The following is a 21,304-nucleotide window of genomic DNA, read 5'->3' on the forward strand; positions in this document are numbered from 1 at the left end:
CCCGAACTTCTAGTGATGTAACAACTGCAATCTTTCCATATTCAGGAAAGTCACACATACACACCAGATAATCCTCAACAAAACCAATGGTTCTGTTTAGTACACAAACAACTCCTGGAGAACATCTTTAAGGATTCACATCAACTATATATTTATCTCTGATCTTAGCCATTACAACGTGACGTGAACGGGGATGGCTCGTGTTACAAACCCTGTGACCTATGAATCTCAATCTTGCCACATAGTTGATGAGTCATGGTAATCGCAGCTGTGTCCCTTCGTGGCGGTTAAGTCAGGCCCTCAACTGTTGGTTGAGCACAGGTGATGCTGTGCTGATGTAGTACATGTACCATGACTGGACATTGTTTCTCCTATCCTATATTGAAATTGGCTTAAGGGAGGACTGGCCGGCGGGCCGTATATAGGCATAAAAGGGACAAGGACTGACAGATACAGAGATCTCCATATATGGGCATATCAGTCTATTCACAGTGCGACGTAGGTGTGATGCACACACAAGCATGCACACACATGCACGCAGCACACATGCATTCATGCTCACACACACAAACATAAATATTTACACAGACATACACACACCTACACTGGCATGCACCTGTACACAAAAGTGCTTGTACATTCACACACAAACTCACCCATGTGTACAAACTAATGATTCCAACGATGTGTGGGGTTACTTGTTTTTCCAAGAGAAAACAGATGGTCACCCTAAACACGAAGATAATGAAATGGATTAGGGACATCTGAGCTTTGTTTGGCCTCCAGGCACACCTACTGTATACTGTAAAGGGAAGGGAAGGGAAGGCAAGTTTATTTGTATAGCACATTACATAAAAACAAGGTAATTAAAGTGCCTTACAGAAAGAAATTAAGTATTTATTATACATTAAGACACCGAGTATTAAGACAGTATAAAGGGATTTTAAATGTTGCTGTCAATGCTGTGCACACTGTAAATAACCACTCTGGAGAGGCAATACAAACGCAACTCCCGGCAAAGAGCCAAAAATGGAGGCTTGTTGGCACAATGATGACCTCGAGGGTCATGGCCCATGGGTCACTGACCAGCCTATCAATAGGTCTCCAAGTGAGTGAGTCATCCTAACAGCCAGTCACACCTCAGCATCAGCTGGGATGCTTTGCATCACCAGGCACTAATCTAAGTAATGAGATATTGACACCAACTCATGTGCGTTGATGCCCGACCCCACTCCAATCCCCATCTCTCTCACACACACACACACACACACACACACACACACACACACACACACACACACACACACACACACACACACACACACACACACACACACAATTTAACTCTGAGAGTGTATAAATGGAATACTCAGGGTTTTACATAGCCCTGGTTCAGAGTGTTAGTGAGTTCCCTCCTCTTAGAGGGAACTCACTAACGCTCTGAACCAGGGCTAGGTTTTACAGTGCACAATAACTTGATAGTTTATACTATGAATATCCCGAAAAATGGATATTAGTCTGTTAGCGTGTCTCAAAGTGGATGAATGTGCACAAAGTCAGTAAAAAAAGTGAAAAGTCAAAAATGGAACCGGAAGCAAGCTTGCCAAATACAACTCAAAAATCAAACAAACAACTTAATGGAGAGGCTAAGTGTTAATCTTGCCCCATGGCAGCCTACAGTCCTGCTTGCTATTATTGTATCCCTGAGATCGCCTACTGCTTAGGGTGCATCCACACATGTACGTCAAGTTGTCATACGGAAGTCGGAAGTCCCATCCACTCCCATCCACTCCCATGTTAAGTTAAAAACCGGAAGTACCGTTCCGGTTTTTCCTATAACATGGGAGTGTATGGGACTTCCGACTTACGTATGACAACTTGACGTACATGTGTGGATGCACCCTTAGCGGTTTCCCTTATTTACCTGTTTCCTAGGCTGTGTGTTTTCCACTTCCTGTCGATTTGATCCAATGAAATCCAATGAAATCGACAGGAAGTGGAAAACACACAGCCTAGGAAACAGGTGAATATAATCTGCAGACTCCAACCTCCCAATTCTAATCAACCAACCACAGTATAATATCAATCCACCCAAGATGCTCCCCTTGTTCTAATAATCAATCAGCTAACAGGATTAACAGGCTCCCCTCAATCAGATCTTCAGACACCAATCACATCAACTACACAGCTAGGCTTCAACAGGCCACTGCCCCATAACAGCATCTTCCTGTGCAAATACAAATATATATAAGAGATTCCAGTCACAACAGAATGTGAACCATCTGTGTGATTGGGAATCTACAAGTTAACAAGCATAACATATATGTCAATATGAATGTGTACTGCTGAATTTAAACATAAGGGGAAAATTATTCTAAGAGGCTGCTATGTCACAGCGTATATGCAAGTTGTTAAGTCCATAGTCCATTAGGCTCATCCATATAAATTAGTTGCTGGTGCAGGACAATGTGCACGTCATGAGAAAGAAAAGCCTGCACAACAGCTTGATGCTATAGACCAATTATTTGTTTACCAACATTGAGACTGGATGCACAGGTGATTGTTTCATCCAATCAATTCTCAACCTGTTGTTTCGGGGTGCCCCCTCTTGTGTGTTGGCTAGTGAGGCGTGTGACACGCGTCCTAGCGAGACCTGACAGAATAGGTTTCATTGCGCGCATACTGATTGCACACATACTGGTTCTTATCAGTGTGACGTCGTCTGTCCGGGTCTATGAATACTTTTTTTACTTGTGTAAATATGCTAACAACAACATTTTGAATGTGTCTGGCCATCCTCAGGTGAAAATAATAAAGGTGACCGATGACCCTCATGTGGGCTTGTTACTGTAGCCTGAGTGAAATTTTACAATAGGGGGCAAAACTACAGGTTCTATGCCCAAACAATGTAAAGACAAACGTTTATGAAGAATCCCATTCCTAAAATGTGCCAGTAAAAAGTGCAAATGCAAGACTAGATTAAAAATAGATTCTGGTCACACAGCCAAGTTTAATCCAGTGCGTTGCCTCTTGGATGACCAAAAATGCAAACCTCAAAGTTTTCAAAACAAATACTTTTGAACACATTTAGGTCAAGGGGTCAATTCTAAAGATAGAAGCAATAGCTTATCTCCCAGGGGCTATTTTCTTCCTTCTATCTTAACATCAACTCTGCCTCTCTGCGTAGAACTACTAGACTATCCATTCTCACACATCTAGAAACTCCTAATTGACTTATCTCAAATGTGGACATGTACCCATAAAAAAGTAAAAGTTTAATTGAATATCAGGTGAGTAGTGTTAGTGGCAGCTGTGTCCATTTTAGGGGTCAGTCAGCACAACTAGCATAATGTGTCATTTGTTTAGTCTGACCACAATGTTCTTGAAGAGGAAGGAAGAGAGAGGGTTTGAATGGGACAAACCTCAGATCACTCTGTGTCACCACAAGGCAAATTCTACTAAATGTAAAACACACAACTACAGAGCTGAAATTAGAAAATGGGGGGAAACTGGCAAGCCTATTCATATCCATAAAGGTTTGTAAATATTAGCTTATACTGTGCTCAAAATAATATTGTATGTTGAAACTTATTCTCCTTCTCAGGTTATATTATGACATTTGGCTGCAGGGACAACAGTTGAAAATTTGCCCGCCACCTTTACCTTGTGGTTGGATGCGTATTGTCCTTGGCCAGTAAATATTAATATTAAATAATGATGTTGGCTTTGTGGTTATTCTTCTGGTCTAATCTTTTCCCATACATTTCTGAAACAAAGACTGGCATGCCTCCATTTGTACACTCATGGGATTAAATTAAACACTTAAGATTGCAGTACTGTACAACAACAAGATGTGATATTTTTGGTGAGTGGCTAAAGAAAGACATCAAGGAAGGAAGCAGCCTGTACATGGGTAGTGTTTGATGTTACCCTCGTCTGTACCCCCCCACCCCCCAAGGTCCAATCCACTTCAATAATTGCCCCTGCTGTGACATGTGGTCACCTGACTACAGGGTTTGTTTACTTGGTGATTTATTGAAGACACATTTTCTTTCACAGTATGACCTTTTTGCTTGCAAGTACTGCCAGTAGGCCAATGAAGCTAAACATGGGACTACACAGGCGTAATTGTGAAGGCTAGTCTGCACTTGTAATCCTTTAATGTAGGGACTGAAAAAAAGAGTATAACTGAAGAAAAGCATAGTAGTCTTTGTGAATGTGGTCGAATAAATTGTGGATTCTTCTGGCTATGCACCATCATGCGGTTGGATTAGTTGGCCTAATCCTTGATCAGCACCCCCTTTCCGGGAAACTTTATAAAACATTCCCTTGATGTGGAATTAAACATTAGACTATACCCAGGACGCTGATAATCTCTCGGGAAGCAAAATGAAATGTAAAGGGTTAGAGCAATGGTTCTCAACCTCTGGGTCGGGGCCCCCCTGATGTTGGGGGGGTCCCCTGATGACAGTGAAGTGACAATTTAAGGACTTTTAAGACCTTTTTAATACCTAAAAAAAAGACCATGCATCAAAAGTCATCAACAAACTATACTTTAAAAACTGGTCAAACATTGGTCAAATTGTCAAATAATATAAGAAAGAGGCAAAAATTGTGGAAATATTCATCTGTCAAACTGAGTCAACTACATGTAATGCCTGAACTGTTACAGTTCCATGTGCTTCCATGTGTCAGGGTGGGGGTCCTGGTCTGAAAAGGTTGAGAACCATTGGGTTATAGAGGGTTCTTTCAGAAAGTAGAATAATCCAAGGGGAATGATTATAGAAATTGGGAGGTAGGCCTAGTGTGTAATAATACTTTACACTTATTTCACTGTTGCCGAAATTAAGTCAGTGTCACAGTTTTTCCACATCATCCCATTTAATTTGACCTGTGGAAAAAGTTGCATCACGCATGAATGCAAAGGGCTGTGTGTATATGATAGATATTCATAATGTTTATAAAGACAGTGAAATAGGAGCGGGCCGCTATCTGTCTCTGTGGTGCTATAAAACAACGAATGGGACGGGGGGACGGGGGGAGCAGTGTAAAGTAATTAACTAAGTAGCCTACATTTACTCAAGTACTGTACTTAAGTACAATTTTGACGGACTTTACTGGAGTATTTCCAATTTTCTGTACTTTTACTTCTACTCCACTACATCTCAGAGGTAAATATTGTATTTTTTCTCCACTACAGTTATTTGAAAACTTAAGTTATTTAAGTAACTAAAGTAAACACTTAAGTATAGTTACTTTGTAGATTTTGATTATTATTACAAAACATACACTACCCACTTCAACCCTATATATCGGCCGATCTACAAGCTCACAATGTGTCCCCATGCCAAGCCTTGTGAGCTTGTAGATCTACTATTTTCCATTTCATTTGAAAACTTGTGAGGTGGGACATTCTGCACAATGTAGGCTACTTTGTACTTTTGGTACTCTAAGTAGGCTACATTTTGATACCAATACCTTTGTACTTTTACTCAAGTAAATTCTGAACACGGGACTTTTAATTGTAACGGAGAATTTATTTCTACATTGCGGCACTGATACTTTTACTCAAGTAAAGAATGTGAGTAGCCTACCTCTTCCACCACTGGGGGTACACACGCTGTACGGGATGATGGGAGGAGCGATGCTTAAATGTTCGGGTGGTCGTGGTTGCTGCTTGCGTACAAACACCAAAAACAAAGACAAACACATATGAAAAGGATACGATCTGCAGCAGCAAGCAGCGCCTTGGTGATCAATGAACAGTGTGTTGTTTCTGATGGGAAGACGAAGGAGAAGCCTGCAGGTTGTGTTGCTGTATTATTAAAGAAAGAAAAGCATCACCGCGTCGGGGCTTCGCAGAGATCTCTCCAGAAACGGGCAAAAAAAAAACGCACAACTTTAACTCTATCTATCTGGACTACGTCTCCACTTTGACAGGATCCGATCGGACCGATTAACTGACTGTTGTGTTGGCCTGCCCTGGAGAATCAGAATTCGATCCCCCAGTACAGCCTCTGTACAACTCATCAGAAGAAGAATAACAACACGGGACTGTTTCGATCGTCAAGTGACAAGATGTTCAAGAAAAGCAAAAGCAAAGTGCTGGTGGATTATGCGTCCGAGGAAGACGACATGTCCTGGCATTATCATCACTCTTATAAGGTGGGTGATATAGTACATTAATGTAACGGGGTTTTAACGCGCAGGTTGTATAGGCTAAAGCAGGGGTCTTCAACAGGGGGTCCTCAGAGTTAAGGGTGTCCGCCAAATCTTTGTGTGATATGATTTTTTTTTACCTGAACCACTTGAACCCTAGTATCCCTTTTCTGAGGAGAACTTTGGCCAAAAATAGCAGATCTACAAGCTCACTGCAAGACGTTGTGAGCTTGTAGATCGGCTATTTTTGGCAAAGAGGTTTATAGGTGTAGAGGGAAAAAAGAGCAGACCACGTAAACAAACAAAAATGGAATCTGAAACACAATTTTATACGATATAGAGGGGGTCCCTGCTTCATCTCTCTCTCAGCTAGGGGGGTCCTTGGCCTGAAAACGTTGAAGACCCCTGGGCTAAAGATCTTTCTAGAATATCTTTCTACACCTCGACTTTTCCCCCTAACTAAGCTCTGAAAACACTATGGAAGCGAATAGATGCCATAATTCAAATTAAATGGCAAATTCGAAAATTCAATTGAAATAAGAGAACTGTTTTTTAATCTTCTTCAGAAAATGCACTTTCGAGCATTTTTTTTTAGACAAAGATGAATATAAAATGCAATAGCGTTTACATTTAATCATTTTCCATTTCATTTGAATTATGGCATCTATTCGCTTCCATAAAACATGCCAAGACTGTCCGAATTAACAACAGTTGGTTAAGCTATATATAATTATGAGCTATAATGCGACCATATAGAGCATCCCGTGAGAGCAGAGATGCTGTCAGTGTGGTGGGGAGATAAGAGTGCAAATCAGATGTCGCGACACACTGTAAAACCGTTGATTCCAAGGGTCCAGGTGGTTCCATTTGTACACTAATCAGAGTTACAAATGGATCAATTAACACAGGATTTTTGTATGAGAGTGATGGGACATCACATGGAAAAGGGCTGTGTGTGAAATAATTTAGCCTCAGTCACAAAATCGACTGAAGTGCCCCTATCTTAATAGGTCATAGTTTAGGTTGTTTGACACATGTCTGTCATGGTTACCGTCTGTCATAGTTAGCTCCTGTCTCTTCACATGATTGTGTGTGTGCATGGTCATGGAAACCACAATGTCTTTTCCATTAGGTCAACTTTAGATGTCTAGGAGTCATGCCGGGCTGTTATGAGAAACGAGGGGCGACAGATAAGCTCGCTTAGATGAAAATACCACATCTGCCCTGATAAGACCTCTAGTCTAGTGTACAGGCGGTCTTACACACACACACACACACACACACACACACACACACACACACACACACACACACACACACACACACACACACACACACACACACACACACACACACACACACACACACACACACACACCATTTCCCAGGTGAGCAGTAACAGTGTGTGGGGTCTAGGAGCCCCCATATCGGCACTTGCAGGCAGCCAGGCTTTGGCAGGGTGCTGGGGGATAGTCTTGAGATAAGAGACTAAGAGAGAACCTGGCTGTATGCACGCAAGCGGCTTAAACACACATACTATATACTGTACACACACACGCACGCACGCACGCACGCACGCACACACACACACACACTCAGAAAGCATAGGCCTACTTTTGGTCTATTATTCAGTGTCTTATGTAAGTGTAGCCTAATTTCTGGTAATTTAAAATGGATCCTCTTATTAAGTACAAACCCTCATGGTCTAGTTTGCATGTTGAGACTTAATTGCTTATGGCCATTTGTTGTACATTATGTCATTCATTGACTGTTGCTTTGTCAGCGTTTCAAAATACAGTGTAGAGATAGATAGACTAAAGTGCCAATCTCTCGTCAATAGCAGGCATGGAAGATTAGTCAACACTGTTAACCAGCGACATTCCTCATGTGTTGTTGGGATAATGTCAGGATCTATAGCCTGATTACTGCCTAATTTACGCTCAGTCGACGGTGCCCCACACCAAAAATAGCTGATCTACAAGCCCACCCACCACCACATGTCACATTTGCAACGCGTTGTGAGCGTGTAGATTTGGTATTTCTGGTGCGCAACAGATCATAAATCTGGCATATTTGGCCCTTGGCTGGATGTCTGTGGTGTATTTCCCAACTCTCCCATCCTGGGAACCAACCCTGACTTCAGTGTCGTTTTCCTCTTCTCACCGGTCCACCGTGGCTGTTTGGACACTAAGAACTGATCCCGGACCAGGTCAGTGACTTCTTCCCCAAGACGCCTGGGAAAGTCATCAGGGAGGTCTCCTCCAGTCGCCATAGCAATATAGTGCCTCCAGGGTCAAGGGGGTCGGATCATAAAATCTGGTAAACGATGCAGACAGGAGTGCATTCAGCCCTTGTACACTGGAGGAGTATGAAGTTGGCATCAGGCCCAAAAACACGATGGCAGCACACTGTCTCGAACGTTTTCCCTTTCCTTCCTTTATTCAGTGCCCTCCCTTGGCCAACATGAATACTAGAGACCGGTTTGTAGGTTGGAGATTTGGTAGAGTGTGATAATGACGCACAGAGAGAGAGAGAGAGAGAGAGAGAGAGAGGCTGACAGACAGACAAGTCATAGATCCGTCTCGCCCAGGGAGAGAAAAACATACAGACTTGAACACAGACACAGCTGCAGGACAGGTAGATGCAAACAAATAGGAAGGAGTAAGTATAGTACATGAAGAATCAGAAGGAAAGAGAGAGAGTGAGAGAAAGCAGAAGGAGCATGACGGGGGAGAGAGAGAGAGCAGAAAGGATTTGAAGTTAATATCTTTTCTTTTTTTTCTCTCCACAGTGCTCTAGGGCTGCTAGGCCTGTGCCACAGCTTGCTTTCCCAACGTCTCCGCCTAGCTTAGTTTCTCTTGAAGTTCATTAGGTGTGCGTGTGTGCGCGTGCGCCAAGCGTGCGTGTGTTTGTTTAGCAATGTGTACAGTAAAATCCTCATAATTAAATTATAAATTAAACTGTGAGAGTATAAAAGTGGTGTGTGTGTGTGTGTGTGTGTGTGTGTGTGTGTGTGTGTGTGTGTGTGTGTGTGTGTGTGTGTGTGTGTGTGTGTGTGTGTGTGTGTGTGTGTGTGTGTGTGTGTGTGTGTGTGTGTGTGTGTGTAAAATCTTTTATCTGTGTGTGTGTGTGTGTGTGTGTGTGTGTGTGTACCCCTGTTTTCCTATGTGGAACAGCCATCAGACACCTGCATACTTCAATATCGTGGCCTTAAATCCACCTGCTTACAGCCCTCTCTATGAAGCAGGATTATTGACATTACACATCAGGGCTTCAAACAACTTCAGACGACCTAACATCTGACTGGTGTAAATCATGAGAAGTGCAAAAAGAAAAGAGAGAGAGAGAGAGAGAGAGAGAGGGAGCAACAGAGAGAGAGTAGTTGCCCTGATCCTAAACTGACAGTGAAAGGTTTATGGGGAAGGCAGATCAAACAGACGTCTTGCCCCGTAGGGTCCCAATTATTAAATCATTATAATCCGTAATGCAAAGAAAACCTGGATTCGTCAGAAAACCCCTCCTTTCGCAGCAAAATGTAATACATGTGTTAAGTTACCACTGGAAATGGTGACTGGTAAATACAGCAGGCCCTGATGTTCTTCTAAAGAGTCGTCAGGTTTTTTAGTGTAAATCTGTGTAAATCCTGATGGTGCTTTGAACTTTAAAGTGTTAAAATTCCTCATCTTGCTGGAAATCAGACAATACTGAGCCAGTATCTACACACGCACGCACGCACGCACGCACGCACGCACACAGACAGACAGACAGACAGACAGACAGACAGACAATAACACAGAGAGAGAGAGAGAGAGAGAATCCTCCCTGAGGTGAGAAAGCAAATCCTTACTCCCTGTTTGTAGAGTTTGTTGAAACCCCCACCCCGAGCATTAGAAAAGCAATACTCTCTTTACCCCCCCCCCCCCCCCCCCCTTTATGCTCTCTCTCCCTCCTCCCCTCTGCCACTATCTCTCTCTCTGTTCTATGGTTGTTAATGCTTACTCTCTAAGTATAAGCTGTGTGTGTGTGTGTGTGTGTATCGTCTTTGATCTGCACAGGTGGCAGGGACCCAAAAAGACTTTGCTCTGGCATGTCCAACCGCCATCTCTCTCTCTCTCTCTCTCCCTCTCTCCCTCTCTCCCTCTCTCCCTCTGTCTCTCAGATGGAAACCTTGTATGTCCAAAACCGTTCTTTAAAAAAATATTTTAAAAACATTTTAAAATAGCATATCTACTTTTGTGTAACACTCTTGTATTATGAAGTAGGGCATTCATTTATGGGGTCAAAAATCGAGGATGGAGATAAGAGGAAACCTCTTATCTCCATGTTTCAAATGTATCGAGGTTTCTGCCTGACAGCAACGCCTTTCTCATAATTAGAACTAGTTCTGCATTAATGATGTCTTCGGTGAGCTCTGGTTCACTTTAGCAGCCTCACATTCTTATTACTAACTCTGACTGAGTGTGCAAAGTGGCCAATAATGACAGAGTTAAATTAAGACTCATGACTTTGCAGTGTATGAAGTTACTGGGTTTTTTCCCCTTTGCTACTGGCTTTGTTTCCCTTATCCTTTGTTTGAGTCTTCCCTCAGTCAGGTCTGTCTGTCTGTCTGTCTGTCTGTCTGTCTGTCTGTCTCTCTCTCTCTGAGCCCAGTGGCTTTCCTCTCACCCCCCCTCTATCCCCACCATCCAAACACGCTGTGTTTATGTTACAACTTGAAAATAGTTTAGCCTGTGTGTTTTACAGGAAGACCTGTACACACACACACACACACACACACACACACACACACACACACACACACACACACACACACACACACACACACACACACACACACACACACACACACACACACACACAGGACCCCTGCTGTGGAGTGTGGACTGTATTTGGCAGGAGGGTAAGGCAGTTGCTAACTCCTCCTGGCGTGTGTGTGTGTGTGTGTGTGTGTGTGTTCAGGATAAAGACGTAGAAGGAGGAGGAGGAGGAGAAGAAGAAGAGGAAGAGGAGGAGGTAGAGTCTCCAGCATCCAAGGTAAACAGAAAAAAGTAACACACACACACACACAAACAGCCGTACTTAAAGTAATTCACCTTTTCATTTCACTTTCCTTCCATTTTCAGTTTTACACAACGCAACACAACTCAACAAAAATAAAATACCCTGACCACATCTGCACACACACACACACACACACACACACACACACACACACACACACACACACACACACACACACACACACACACACACACACACACACAGACACACAGACACACAGACACACACACACACACACACACACAGTACATACTGTATGCACATGCTAGTAGCAGTGCAGCTGAGGCTGCAGTCAGTGTTTATCAGTAAACATCACCAACCTGATTCCTAACCTGCCCTGCTTCTCAACCCTGACACTGGATAACTGCTACGGTGTGTGTGCGTGCATGTGTGTTTATATACAAGTGTATTTGTGTATGTGATTGCGTGTGTGTATGTGTATATGTTCGTGAATGCGTGATTGTATCCTCTGATTCCAAAGATATCCATCCAGCATGTTCAGTTTACCTATTTGGTTTTCCATACAAGAAGCATAGGGGTTTAGTAATTGTAAATAAGGGGCTTTTTGATATAATGTTTGAAGTAGGGCCGCAACAAGTAAATCTAACTAATAATACATATTTTATTTTACAGTTTTACTGTATTAACCCATTAAGACCTGAGGCTGATTCTACAAAATGTCGTTACTATGTCAGTGGTTCTCAATCTTCTCTCAATCTCATGTCAAGGACCCCAAAATGTATATGTATTTGGCCGCGGACCGCCATCTCAAAATATTTTGTACCAGGGACCCCCACAAGCAAAGCTATGAAGCCTCATAGCGCGGCACTCAGTGCCGTGCTATGAGGCTTTGGCTATTTTTGAATAGCCAAAGTGTAAAATAATGCTTTTTAGGTCAAATCTAAAAATGACACAGATGCTTCTCCCGGTCTTAAAGGGTTAATAGTCTTTTACAAGACACTGTTGATGAAGGTTCAGAGGGACCGAAACGTCATGTCAATTTGAATAAAACTGATGCTGCTGAGCAAGAGCAGAGTGTGGGATTTTTTATTAGATATTTCTTGGCTTTTTCTGCCTTTTTATTGATAGTATACAGTAGACTGGCAGGAAATGGGGAGAGAGCGATGGGGAGTGACACGCAGCAAAGGTTGTCGGGATCGGGATTCGATTCGCATTAGCTACTGTACGCCAGCCGTCCGGGGCCAGAGTGCAGGATTTTTGTTCATGAATGTTCATGATTGCTTCACTTTTACTGTAATATAAATGTAATGTTTGTTGCGGGTGTCTGTAGACCTACATCTATAGTCTCACATGGTTACGTACTGTAAGTAAAGTATTAAAACCCTCAGAGTTAATTTACCACTGAGAGAGAGACCCTTACGGGTCCATTTTACTGTGTAGCTTACTTGGTTCACAGGACGTGTGCGCTATTTCATAATCTGTTCCTTTTTTCCTTTGTAAGTTAGGACATAGGTGGCTGGCCTGGACAAGGGAAGGAAACTGAACATTCCTTCGAGGAGGTTCAGCCTTTGGTGGGGGAACAATCGCCATGAAAGAAAAACAAAGCTGAAAATAGCCACAGCTGCCCTGATAGTATGGAAGGTGACATTTGTCCCCCTTCGACCACAGGTCACTTTATGTTCCTATTAGGAAACCTGACAAAATGGACAGGAAGTCTCTTGGCAAGAGTGCACGCTGTAAAATCATGAGTGTTAATTTCACTCGGAGAGTGTAACAAGATACCTTTCCCTGCCTCAGGCTAAGTCCAGACTGGTCTTTGTCATTGTAACCACTTTAACCCTGTCGTCCCTATTTAAAAAATGAATAGCAAATGTTCAAGATCTGTAAAGCTTGTAGATCCGTTATTTTCACCACCAGGCACTGTCATAAAAAGTAGTTGTGCCATTTCTGAAAATGTTATCATGTACGATGGAGAGAGACGGTAAAGTGGAGAGACAGAGGTCACGTATGTTGGATTTCAGCCTATCTCGTGACAAAGCATTCACCTGCCTTAGCTCACAAAGATTCCATAAATGGACAAAGTTAATACGAGTTCTCAAACGCTTTCAAATAACCGCCAAACCCATGAAACTCATCTGCCTCTTGAAAACTCCCATTCTCATTATCTAGTTTGACGTCGCTGATTCATAGACAACCTTTCATGCCAATTTCTAAATGATTGCAGAATGAAATTGCAGGGTGAACGCCCCTTTAATTTCAAAGATATAGGTATCTCTTTGGAATGGATGGAAGAATTCTATCCAATAAGAGAGCTATTGTTCCTTCAGGCATAGAATGCATTAAAACCATAAAGATACGTTGCTCCCCACACAGTAAGCTCGCTGAGCTATTTGGTTTGCCTGCCGGCCGGCTGTGGCTGGGGAGAGATTACTGCAGACTGAGCTGCTTTGGGCCTAGAAGCTTGGAGGTTAATGCTGAAGAAAATCTCAAATAGGCAAGTCTCTGTATGGGTGCACAGACATAAAGGCACATACAGTACTTTTAAATGCTTGCATGTAACCGTGCAAAGACAAACATGTATTGTACACATACTATATGCATGTACACGTATGTACGTGCACGCGTGCACACACACACACACACACACACACACACACACACACACACACACACACACACACACACACACATACATACATACATACACATACACGGCATGCAATCTCTGTTGGCATCTCTGGTCTCAGTCTGTACTGCAAAGCTCTAACTATGGCAAATCTGATCCACAGTTTACACTTGGCAGCACTCAGGGAACGTGGGGGCAGGGAGGAGAGGAGTGGCCAAGAGATAGAGAGCAATAAAGTGGGAGCGAGACCAACGCAACGACAAAGAGAGGGAGTAAGACAGAGTGATGGGAGGGGTGTTGAAATTGCTGACAGATAAGTCGCTGTGAATATTTTTGGGTGATAATAAACCTGTGGTATTATGATGGTGAGAGAAGAGATGAGCTGTATTAGACCAAATCAGAATGTTTGTAAACCACCGGGTAGGGCGGTATTTCCTGGTGGAATGTCTATGGATAGCTATAATATATGTTAATATAATATATAACATATAATATATGTATTGGAACTGTCCAGTTCCAATCCTTACGTCTATTTTGTCACCCTGTGGATATTTAGAACAAAATGGTGTATTTCTAATACTCGATACAAAATATTGTAAGTGCTCTGTTCTTGTAGAAATAAGGTGAACAATAATACTGACCTGATGAAGACCCACATGGGTCGAAACTGTTGTCACTTGTCATTCTTTTTCTACTGGGAGCTACGCACAGTGTGCAGACTTCCCTTCCTTTTCCAGGAACAATAATACTGTCCCAACGGACACTGACGGTGTTATCCAGCCAGAAATATATTTTTGGTTGTGGCGACGTCATGATGATTTGATCTATTCTAGGAGCCAGACACTGGGAAATTAGAGATCCGTCAGAAACTAGTCACTGCTCTCTGGGGTAAACGAAAAGTGTCCTTAATCAAACCCCTGTAACAATAAAAGAATAGCTCACCCGTGCTGAGTTTTTAAGCAGTTTTAGCTGTTAATTGAATTGGCTTCAGGTGTTAATCACTTATGACATCACACTGGCAAACAGGGTAATTTCCCAGTGACATCCAAGGAATTTATTTAGGAAGGAACGGACATCTACTGTATGTAATTTTCTCTGTCCAGCTGGCAGATTTGTCGCACTGGGAGGCAAATGCTCAATAGAGTGCATTGTCAATGAGAGCCAGGTGGACAAGCAAATAAATAAACACTTTCTAAATGACTGCGACCTTTGTAAAATAATCGGTTCAGGAACATAAAGAAGACATACAGTATGTATCACACAATGTTTTCTGCTGTCTTGTTTTTCAATGTGCACAGTATATAATTTTATTGAGGTATCTAAACAGCGCAGAGTACTTGAATGGGCAGTATTGTAAGTATGGGCTGTTGTTGTGAGGCTGTCAGTCATTGACAGGTTGTTAACCAATTATCACGATATTGCCGAGCTAGAAAAATTTGCTTGCGCTCTTTAGATGCCTCAAATTGAAAGACGAGTCATCAGAAAACAATGTGTGATATGGCTTCTTTTATTTTCCTGATAATATGACATCATTCATCAGTCAAAAATATTGTTTGTTTATAAGCTGGTCCAGCTGGGTCTCATTGACTTCAATGCATTCCATCAAACTTCCGTTTCCAGTTTGCTTCCCAGGTGCGTCAATGGCGCATGCCTGGCGTAGAACGCTTCTCTTCCTTCTTACTGTAAATACGTTCCTTGGTGACGTCCAAGGAATGAAACTGGGTGGGGTGAGAGTGTTAACCCACCGCCACCTTCATCCCCTTTGCAGGTCAGGCCAACCCGTGCCAACCGTTAAACCACAGACGGTCACAGTACATTACATCTCTCCTCGATTAGATATCACACAGACATTCATGGTGAACATTTTTCACACATTCAATTGTAAGATACTGTGAAAAGTGAGCATGGGAGGAGAGCATTAGACATACTGCCAAGATTTTGTACTGACACAGATACAGGGGAAGAGGATAAAGTATGCATGTCTATTGTGGATGTGTGTATGAATGCCTGCACCAGCAAGCGTGTGTGTGTGCGCGTCATATTACATGGCAAAGAGTGTTTGTGTATGTTTATTTACTGAATAAGTGTCAAGGTAAATTGTGTGGTATCAGTACTTTGTAATTTGAACAGGGAAGCTCTGCTGAGCGTTCCTGGGAATGGGGAGAGTTCTTACTTTACTAAATGTGTTTGTCCCAGGAGGAGTTCGCTGCTTTGGTCTAGAGTCGGTTGCTTGTTTGTTGTCTGTGTTGTCCCCTCATCTGATCTCTGAACAAAAAGGAAGTGAACTGGAGTGTGTGTGAATGCACCTCCTCTATAGGGCATCGCAGTTCCCGCCCACTTCCTGGTTCCACTGCAAAATACTCAATGCATTTTTCCCATTGACATTTCCAAAAATATTTATATCAATTAATTTAAGCCTAGAATCAAGCTATCCAGGATCCTGGTGAATCATGACCATAAAACCTTTGATTCTGTGAAAATTTGTTTTTGAAAACGGCAAAACAAAGGGTATTTATTAAATATAGTATATCATATAATTAAATATAAAATAAAATAAATCACAGAAAAAAATGTTTAATGGTAATGATTCACCAGGACCCTGGATGGCTTGATTCTAGGCTTAAATTAATTGATACAAATATTTTTGGAAATGTCAATGGGAAAAATGCATTGAGTATTTTGCAGTGGAACCCGGAAGTGGCCGCAACTGCGATGCCCTATAGGAAAGAACATAGAAGTATATACACCGCTAAAAAGGGTTGTTGGGGTCAGGCCACTTCATCAAAGCGATTCAGTGAAAACTAGAAATGTTTTGATAAGTGACGCAGCCCGGGGCGGATGTAAGCAGGGAGTCGACGTTATAACCTTGACAGTTGACATTGGGAATGCTTCCCAGGCACATGGAGGAGAGAGAGACAGAGCCAACGTTTTGTTCCACAATCGCTGAGTAGGCTGGTATCGGCCTGCCGAGGAGCACAGTGGAGGCAGGGAGGAATTCGGATGTGACAGGAGAGTCGAGGAGGCTTTGTAGGAGTAGAGGGTACTCCAGCTGGAATGCACACTGTACTGCCAAGTCAATACAGCATGGAGTCTGTCTCCTTCCTTTATCTTTATCTCACCCCCCTCCCCCAGCATCTCTCTCTCTCTGTACTCTTCAATCAATATGTCCTCAATGCCAGCAGAGGAAAAACTAACCAAATTATTGCTTCATAAAATAAAAATGCAATACTGTTGGTAACAATTTCTGGTCACATTGACTTGGTATGGAGGATAGAACATACAGGAGCACCAATGTCAGAGCACTGATGGCTGTGTCTATGTGCCATTTTATATTTTACGTAGACAGATATAATTTAGACTGAGCTTTGTCCAACACTGAGAAGTTTGTTTTTCAGCACATTATGACCTTTTGGAGCGTAAATCATTCACAAAATGAGGCATGAGGCGGAGAGAGAAGAATGCAACAGATGATGTTTATTATTTCCACCCTGTGATTCAAAGCCGTGGTGCTGTGTCTCTGTCAGGAGTCCAAAGTCAAGAAGATCAGATCCAAGAAGGAGAGGAGAGACAAGAAGATGTTCTCCTCCAAAGACGACGAACACTTCCTGATCACCGGAGTCAAGCTGACCGACCGGAGAGGGTGAGGTTATGGTCTTTTGTTTTTATGACACCTGCGATAGGTATTGACATAGAGCAGTGGTTCTCAACCTTTATTTTCATTTAATTTGGTGTGCATTAGATAAGGTCACGGATCCCCATAACTCTGAGAGTTATGGGGGTCCGACATTGTCCATTTGTACTCTGACAGTGTGCAAATGGAATCAAATGGACCCGTAAGGGTCCATTTCCATTACAGACCTGTAAGATTTCCATTTGGTTCCTAACTGTTAATAATTAACTGGGGACCCCCTGGAACCCCCTCAAGGACCCCTTGGGGGTGGGGGGTGAGAACCACTGGCATACGTACAAATCCCAGTCGACATCTCGACCTCCTTTGAGGAAGTGGAACACATACGGAGAGGAAAACCCGAGTAAATCAGTCCAGCCGTGACAGATGTACAATTCTCCTGGGAAATCCTATACAATGGCTCACTCTGTGGGGGAAAGTTCCACTCCCCAGCCGTTATGCGTCTGAAACGTATCCCTTTCTCCGCCCAGCCTCTTAAGTCCCGGTAACAGATCCCACACACCCTCCACGGTCCAGTATCCTGTTAATTTGAGGAGTGCTTCCTGATTCCTACTGGTTCTGGGTGATTTGTGTGCTGCAAATTGTGTCTCAAGTACAGTATATAATACAGTATGTCGTAGAGTAGTCTGGCCTGGATCCAGATCAGGTTTCCCGTTGGGGTGATGTCCAAGTGAGCACGGGGTGGGATTGTAGCAGAGTAGCCCTGCCTGCAGACCAGAAGCCCAATATCTCCTTGACAGGGTGGATTCCCCATTGCTTGTGCGGTAGATAGTTTGGATTTCCATGGGGCAGACTTGGGTTGGTTACATATTATGTATATACAGTACATGTATACGTACCGCTTTGTTTTTCTCAATCCAATTTTCTTTTTTCTGTTGTCATACAAAAGGTCTCACAAGAAAATCAAGGACGAAGAGAAAGAGAAGGAAAAGGAGAAAGAGAAGGAGAAAGACAAAGAGAAGAAGGAGAAAACAGAAAAGAGCCACTGTTTCTGGGAGAGCGTTACCATGACGATGAAGCAGATCACGCCCACCAAGAAGCCGGAGAAGCTGGAGGGCTGGGAGCCGCCTCAGGTCAGCGGGGACACGACAGAGACTCCGACGGACGAGAGCCCAGAGGGCAAGAGCCAGACCGGGGGGGACTCACCTGTTAGCCTCCCCGAGTCCCCGGGGCCCCCCGAGGGGGGGCTGCCCTCCTGGGCAGGCCTGGGGCTGGAGGAGGACTCGTCACGCTACGCTAACCTGTCAAGCGACTCCAAGGATTCTGCGGCCGTCAGGTGGACGACGCGGGCCAAAGGCAAGCTGGCCGGCATCAGCAGGAGGAGTCGAGGGATTGTGTCGGAGAGCTCGTGGGAGGGGTTTAAATAGTAACCCCCATCACCAATTTACCTCCACTCCTCTCTCTCCATCAGTACCTCTGGTCCTTTCTCTGTTTATAAGGGGAAAGTATGTTGATGGGAACCAATTATCTGTCTGTCTTTGTACGTAGCAAACCATTGTTATTGAACTGTTCATTAGAGTTTTATTCCAGCCCTGGACTGAACAGACTAAACCCATACTTACTGTACGTTCCCATTGGTCTGCCACAACCTTAGAGGTGTGCATAGTTGAACCGTGTGGCTCATCGCCGACCTTGACCTTTGATGACCAAATTGCACCACATGTCAAATAGATAATATATGAAGTTTCATGGCCTTGTGTTGTGGTTTGATGATGTTACATTGTATTGCGTCATTGTAGATAGTGACATACATACTTACACACAGACAGACAGCCTCATCAGAATCATTTTGCAATTGCGTCGTGGCTCAACTAATAATCTTGATAATTAATCCACCCAACACCAATGATTCCGTGCCAAAGTTGTCTTACCGTTGTAGAAACCTTGAGCTAGGCGACATATCGTCTCTTGTCGGGTGGAAACCTCATTTGTACAAAACTATAACTTTTCAGGATTCAAATTCAAAAATAGCAAAAGTAGCTGATCTACAAGCTTGTGGGTTGCTACAGTACTTTTGATACTTTTGTGTGATTATGTTGTATGATCAAGTAGGGGCATTCATTTACGAAAAAACACAAAAAGCTAGAATATGGAGATTCTTGGAGGTTTCTGCCCGACAGCAACGATTTGCCAGGTTTATCAGCGGCCTGAGACAGTATGGCGAGACAGGGCTCCCATCGCAAAGCATTGAAATTCAGAAGACAAAATTCACCACACACAGAAGCCTTACACTACTGTATCTTTTAAACTGTGATTTTCACTGGCCTTCAGACATTTTATAATGAAAACAGTACTTTGAGATTGAGCTTTCACAACACTTGTGGGAAGATATGCAAAGCTGCCAACATGCTTCTGTGGGCTTTTATATTGGAATGGATTCCCCATGCCATTCCTTCTATGCAGTTTAAGCCTTGAAGAAAAGAATGTGAGTTTGTTGCCTTAACTTATACATAACTAATGCTTTGTACAATCAAAAGACAGCATATTAAATGTTTTTTGTGCTCTGGACTATTAGGTGCTCTGTAAATGGTGTGTGTGCGCGTGCGCTGTAGGTGTTTATGAATGCCTGTGTGAATGAATCTATCAGTGTAGGAAAGGATGAGGGTTTTTTGTCAGGTTGTCTTGACATTCTTTAAGATGATTAACTGTATGTTCTTCCTTTCTTTAAAAAAATATTAGGGAACCACCCTTACTTTGTAGAATGGCAATACACTTGAATGAGAAGCTGTGTATTTGGCTGTACTGATGATAAATTATCTTTATACCAGGACTACTATTTATCATGAGAGCTCTGTGATGTGCCTGCACAGTAAAAGTCTTAGTGTTAATTTACCCATCTTTAACTCTTAACCAAATGGACCGTTCCGGGTCCAGTTGTAAGCCCTCAGAGTTAAATTAACACTCAAGGATCTTACGGTGTGTACTGTGTTATCAGAATTTTTGTTATATTGTGGCCTTGGTGTGTTAAAACATTACTCCTAGACCAAACAAACTTCTCTGACCAATAACTTGCCTTGCATATCAAAATGCCCTGCAGGTGCAGCAGGCCGCCCTCCAGTGTGATGTTAAGATGTGCCAACCTTGAGTTGGTCGCTGTGTTCCAGTTACTACCCTGTATCCCTGGTTACTGTTAGTTCTGCCAGATGCTGAGGGCCTTTGCGCTGTAACTGACTGAATAGAGTTGGTATTGAAAGAAAATTGGTCTGCCTTGTTTATTGTACTTACACAGTAAAATACTGAGTGTTACTTTAACGCAGAGTGTACAAGTGTATTCATTTGTACGCTCCGAGTTATAAATTATGGATAAATCAACACTGAGGATTTTACTGTGTACATATTATCGTATTGAATAATCATGTAATTTCTGCAATGATTGTTTCTGTTTTTTTTAATGCCCTTTGTAACATCGGTGGCTTACCAAACAGTTTAAATTCACGCCATTTGCCTTTTATTTCCTCTCCCTTTGTTTTGTTTTTCTTTGCAAAGCTACTGAATCTGTCTGAAACTGAAGTCTGCTCCACTGCGGCCAAGAGTGTACACAGATACGGATCCATTGCCAAGGATGCCTGTATCCTGTATTTACAAAAAGATAGGGTCGCGTTCGACCAGAATAAAGACGTACCCGGGACTGTCTGGCTCTGCTTATTTCAACACCTTCCACTCTGAACTAAATACACAGACTGATTTACAGGGCATGCTTTCAACACTGGAATGGTTTACACTAACAATGTGGCCAAAACAGGACCATTTTACCTAAGCTTCTTAACACAAGTCATATAACACTAGCCAACCTGCTTACATAACTCCAG

The 21,304-nt window shown here is 42.8% G+C and overlaps 1 protein-coding gene across 2 annotated transcripts; it reads left to right on the forward strand.

Moving 5' to 3' along the window:
* The first annotated feature begins 5,669 nt into the window (after positions 1–5,669).
* Positions 5,670–21,123, forward strand: LOC311063249 (testis development-related protein). 2 transcript variants are annotated; one of them, XM_084082545.1, is made up of 4 exons: positions 5,670–6,165; positions 11,119–11,193; positions 17,332–17,447; positions 18,385–21,123. In XM_084082545.1, exons 1-4 carry the CDS (start codon positions 6,079–6,081, stop codon positions 18,860–18,862), a joined length of 756 nt encoding a protein of 251 aa, XP_083938671.1. In that variant the 5' UTR covers positions 5,670–6,078; the 3' UTR covers positions 18,863–21,123. The 2 variants fall into 2 exon arrangements, with proteins under 2 accessions (XP_083938671.1, XP_083938672.1); XM_084082546.1 differs by lacking the exon at positions 11,119–11,193.
* Positions 21,124–21,304: the final 181 nt, after the last annotated feature.

This window comes from Gymnoscopelus microlampas (genome assembly GCF_963454915.1).
Source record: "Gymnoscopelus microlampas genome assembly, chromosome: 16".
Taxonomy (NCBI): Eukaryota; Metazoa; Chordata; class Actinopteri; order Myctophiformes; family Myctophidae; genus Gymnoscopelus; species Gymnoscopelus microlampas.

What these genes read in the sequence shown, in the direction of transcription:
- LOC311063249 (XM_084082545.1), top strand. Translation starts at nt 6,079, where the DNA reads ATGTTCAAGAAAAGCAAAAGCAAAGTGCTGGTGGATTATGCGTCCGAG. An exon ending in ATTATCATCACTCTTATAAG is followed by an intron (nt 6,166 to 11,118) that starts GTGGGTGATATA and finishes GTGTGTGTTCAG; the next exon opens with GATAAAGACGTAGAAGGAGG. An exon ending in AAGCTGACCGACCGGAGAGG is followed by an intron (nt 17,448 to 18,384) that starts GTGAGGTTATGG and finishes GTCATACAAAAG; the next exon opens with GTCTCACAAGAAAATCAAGG.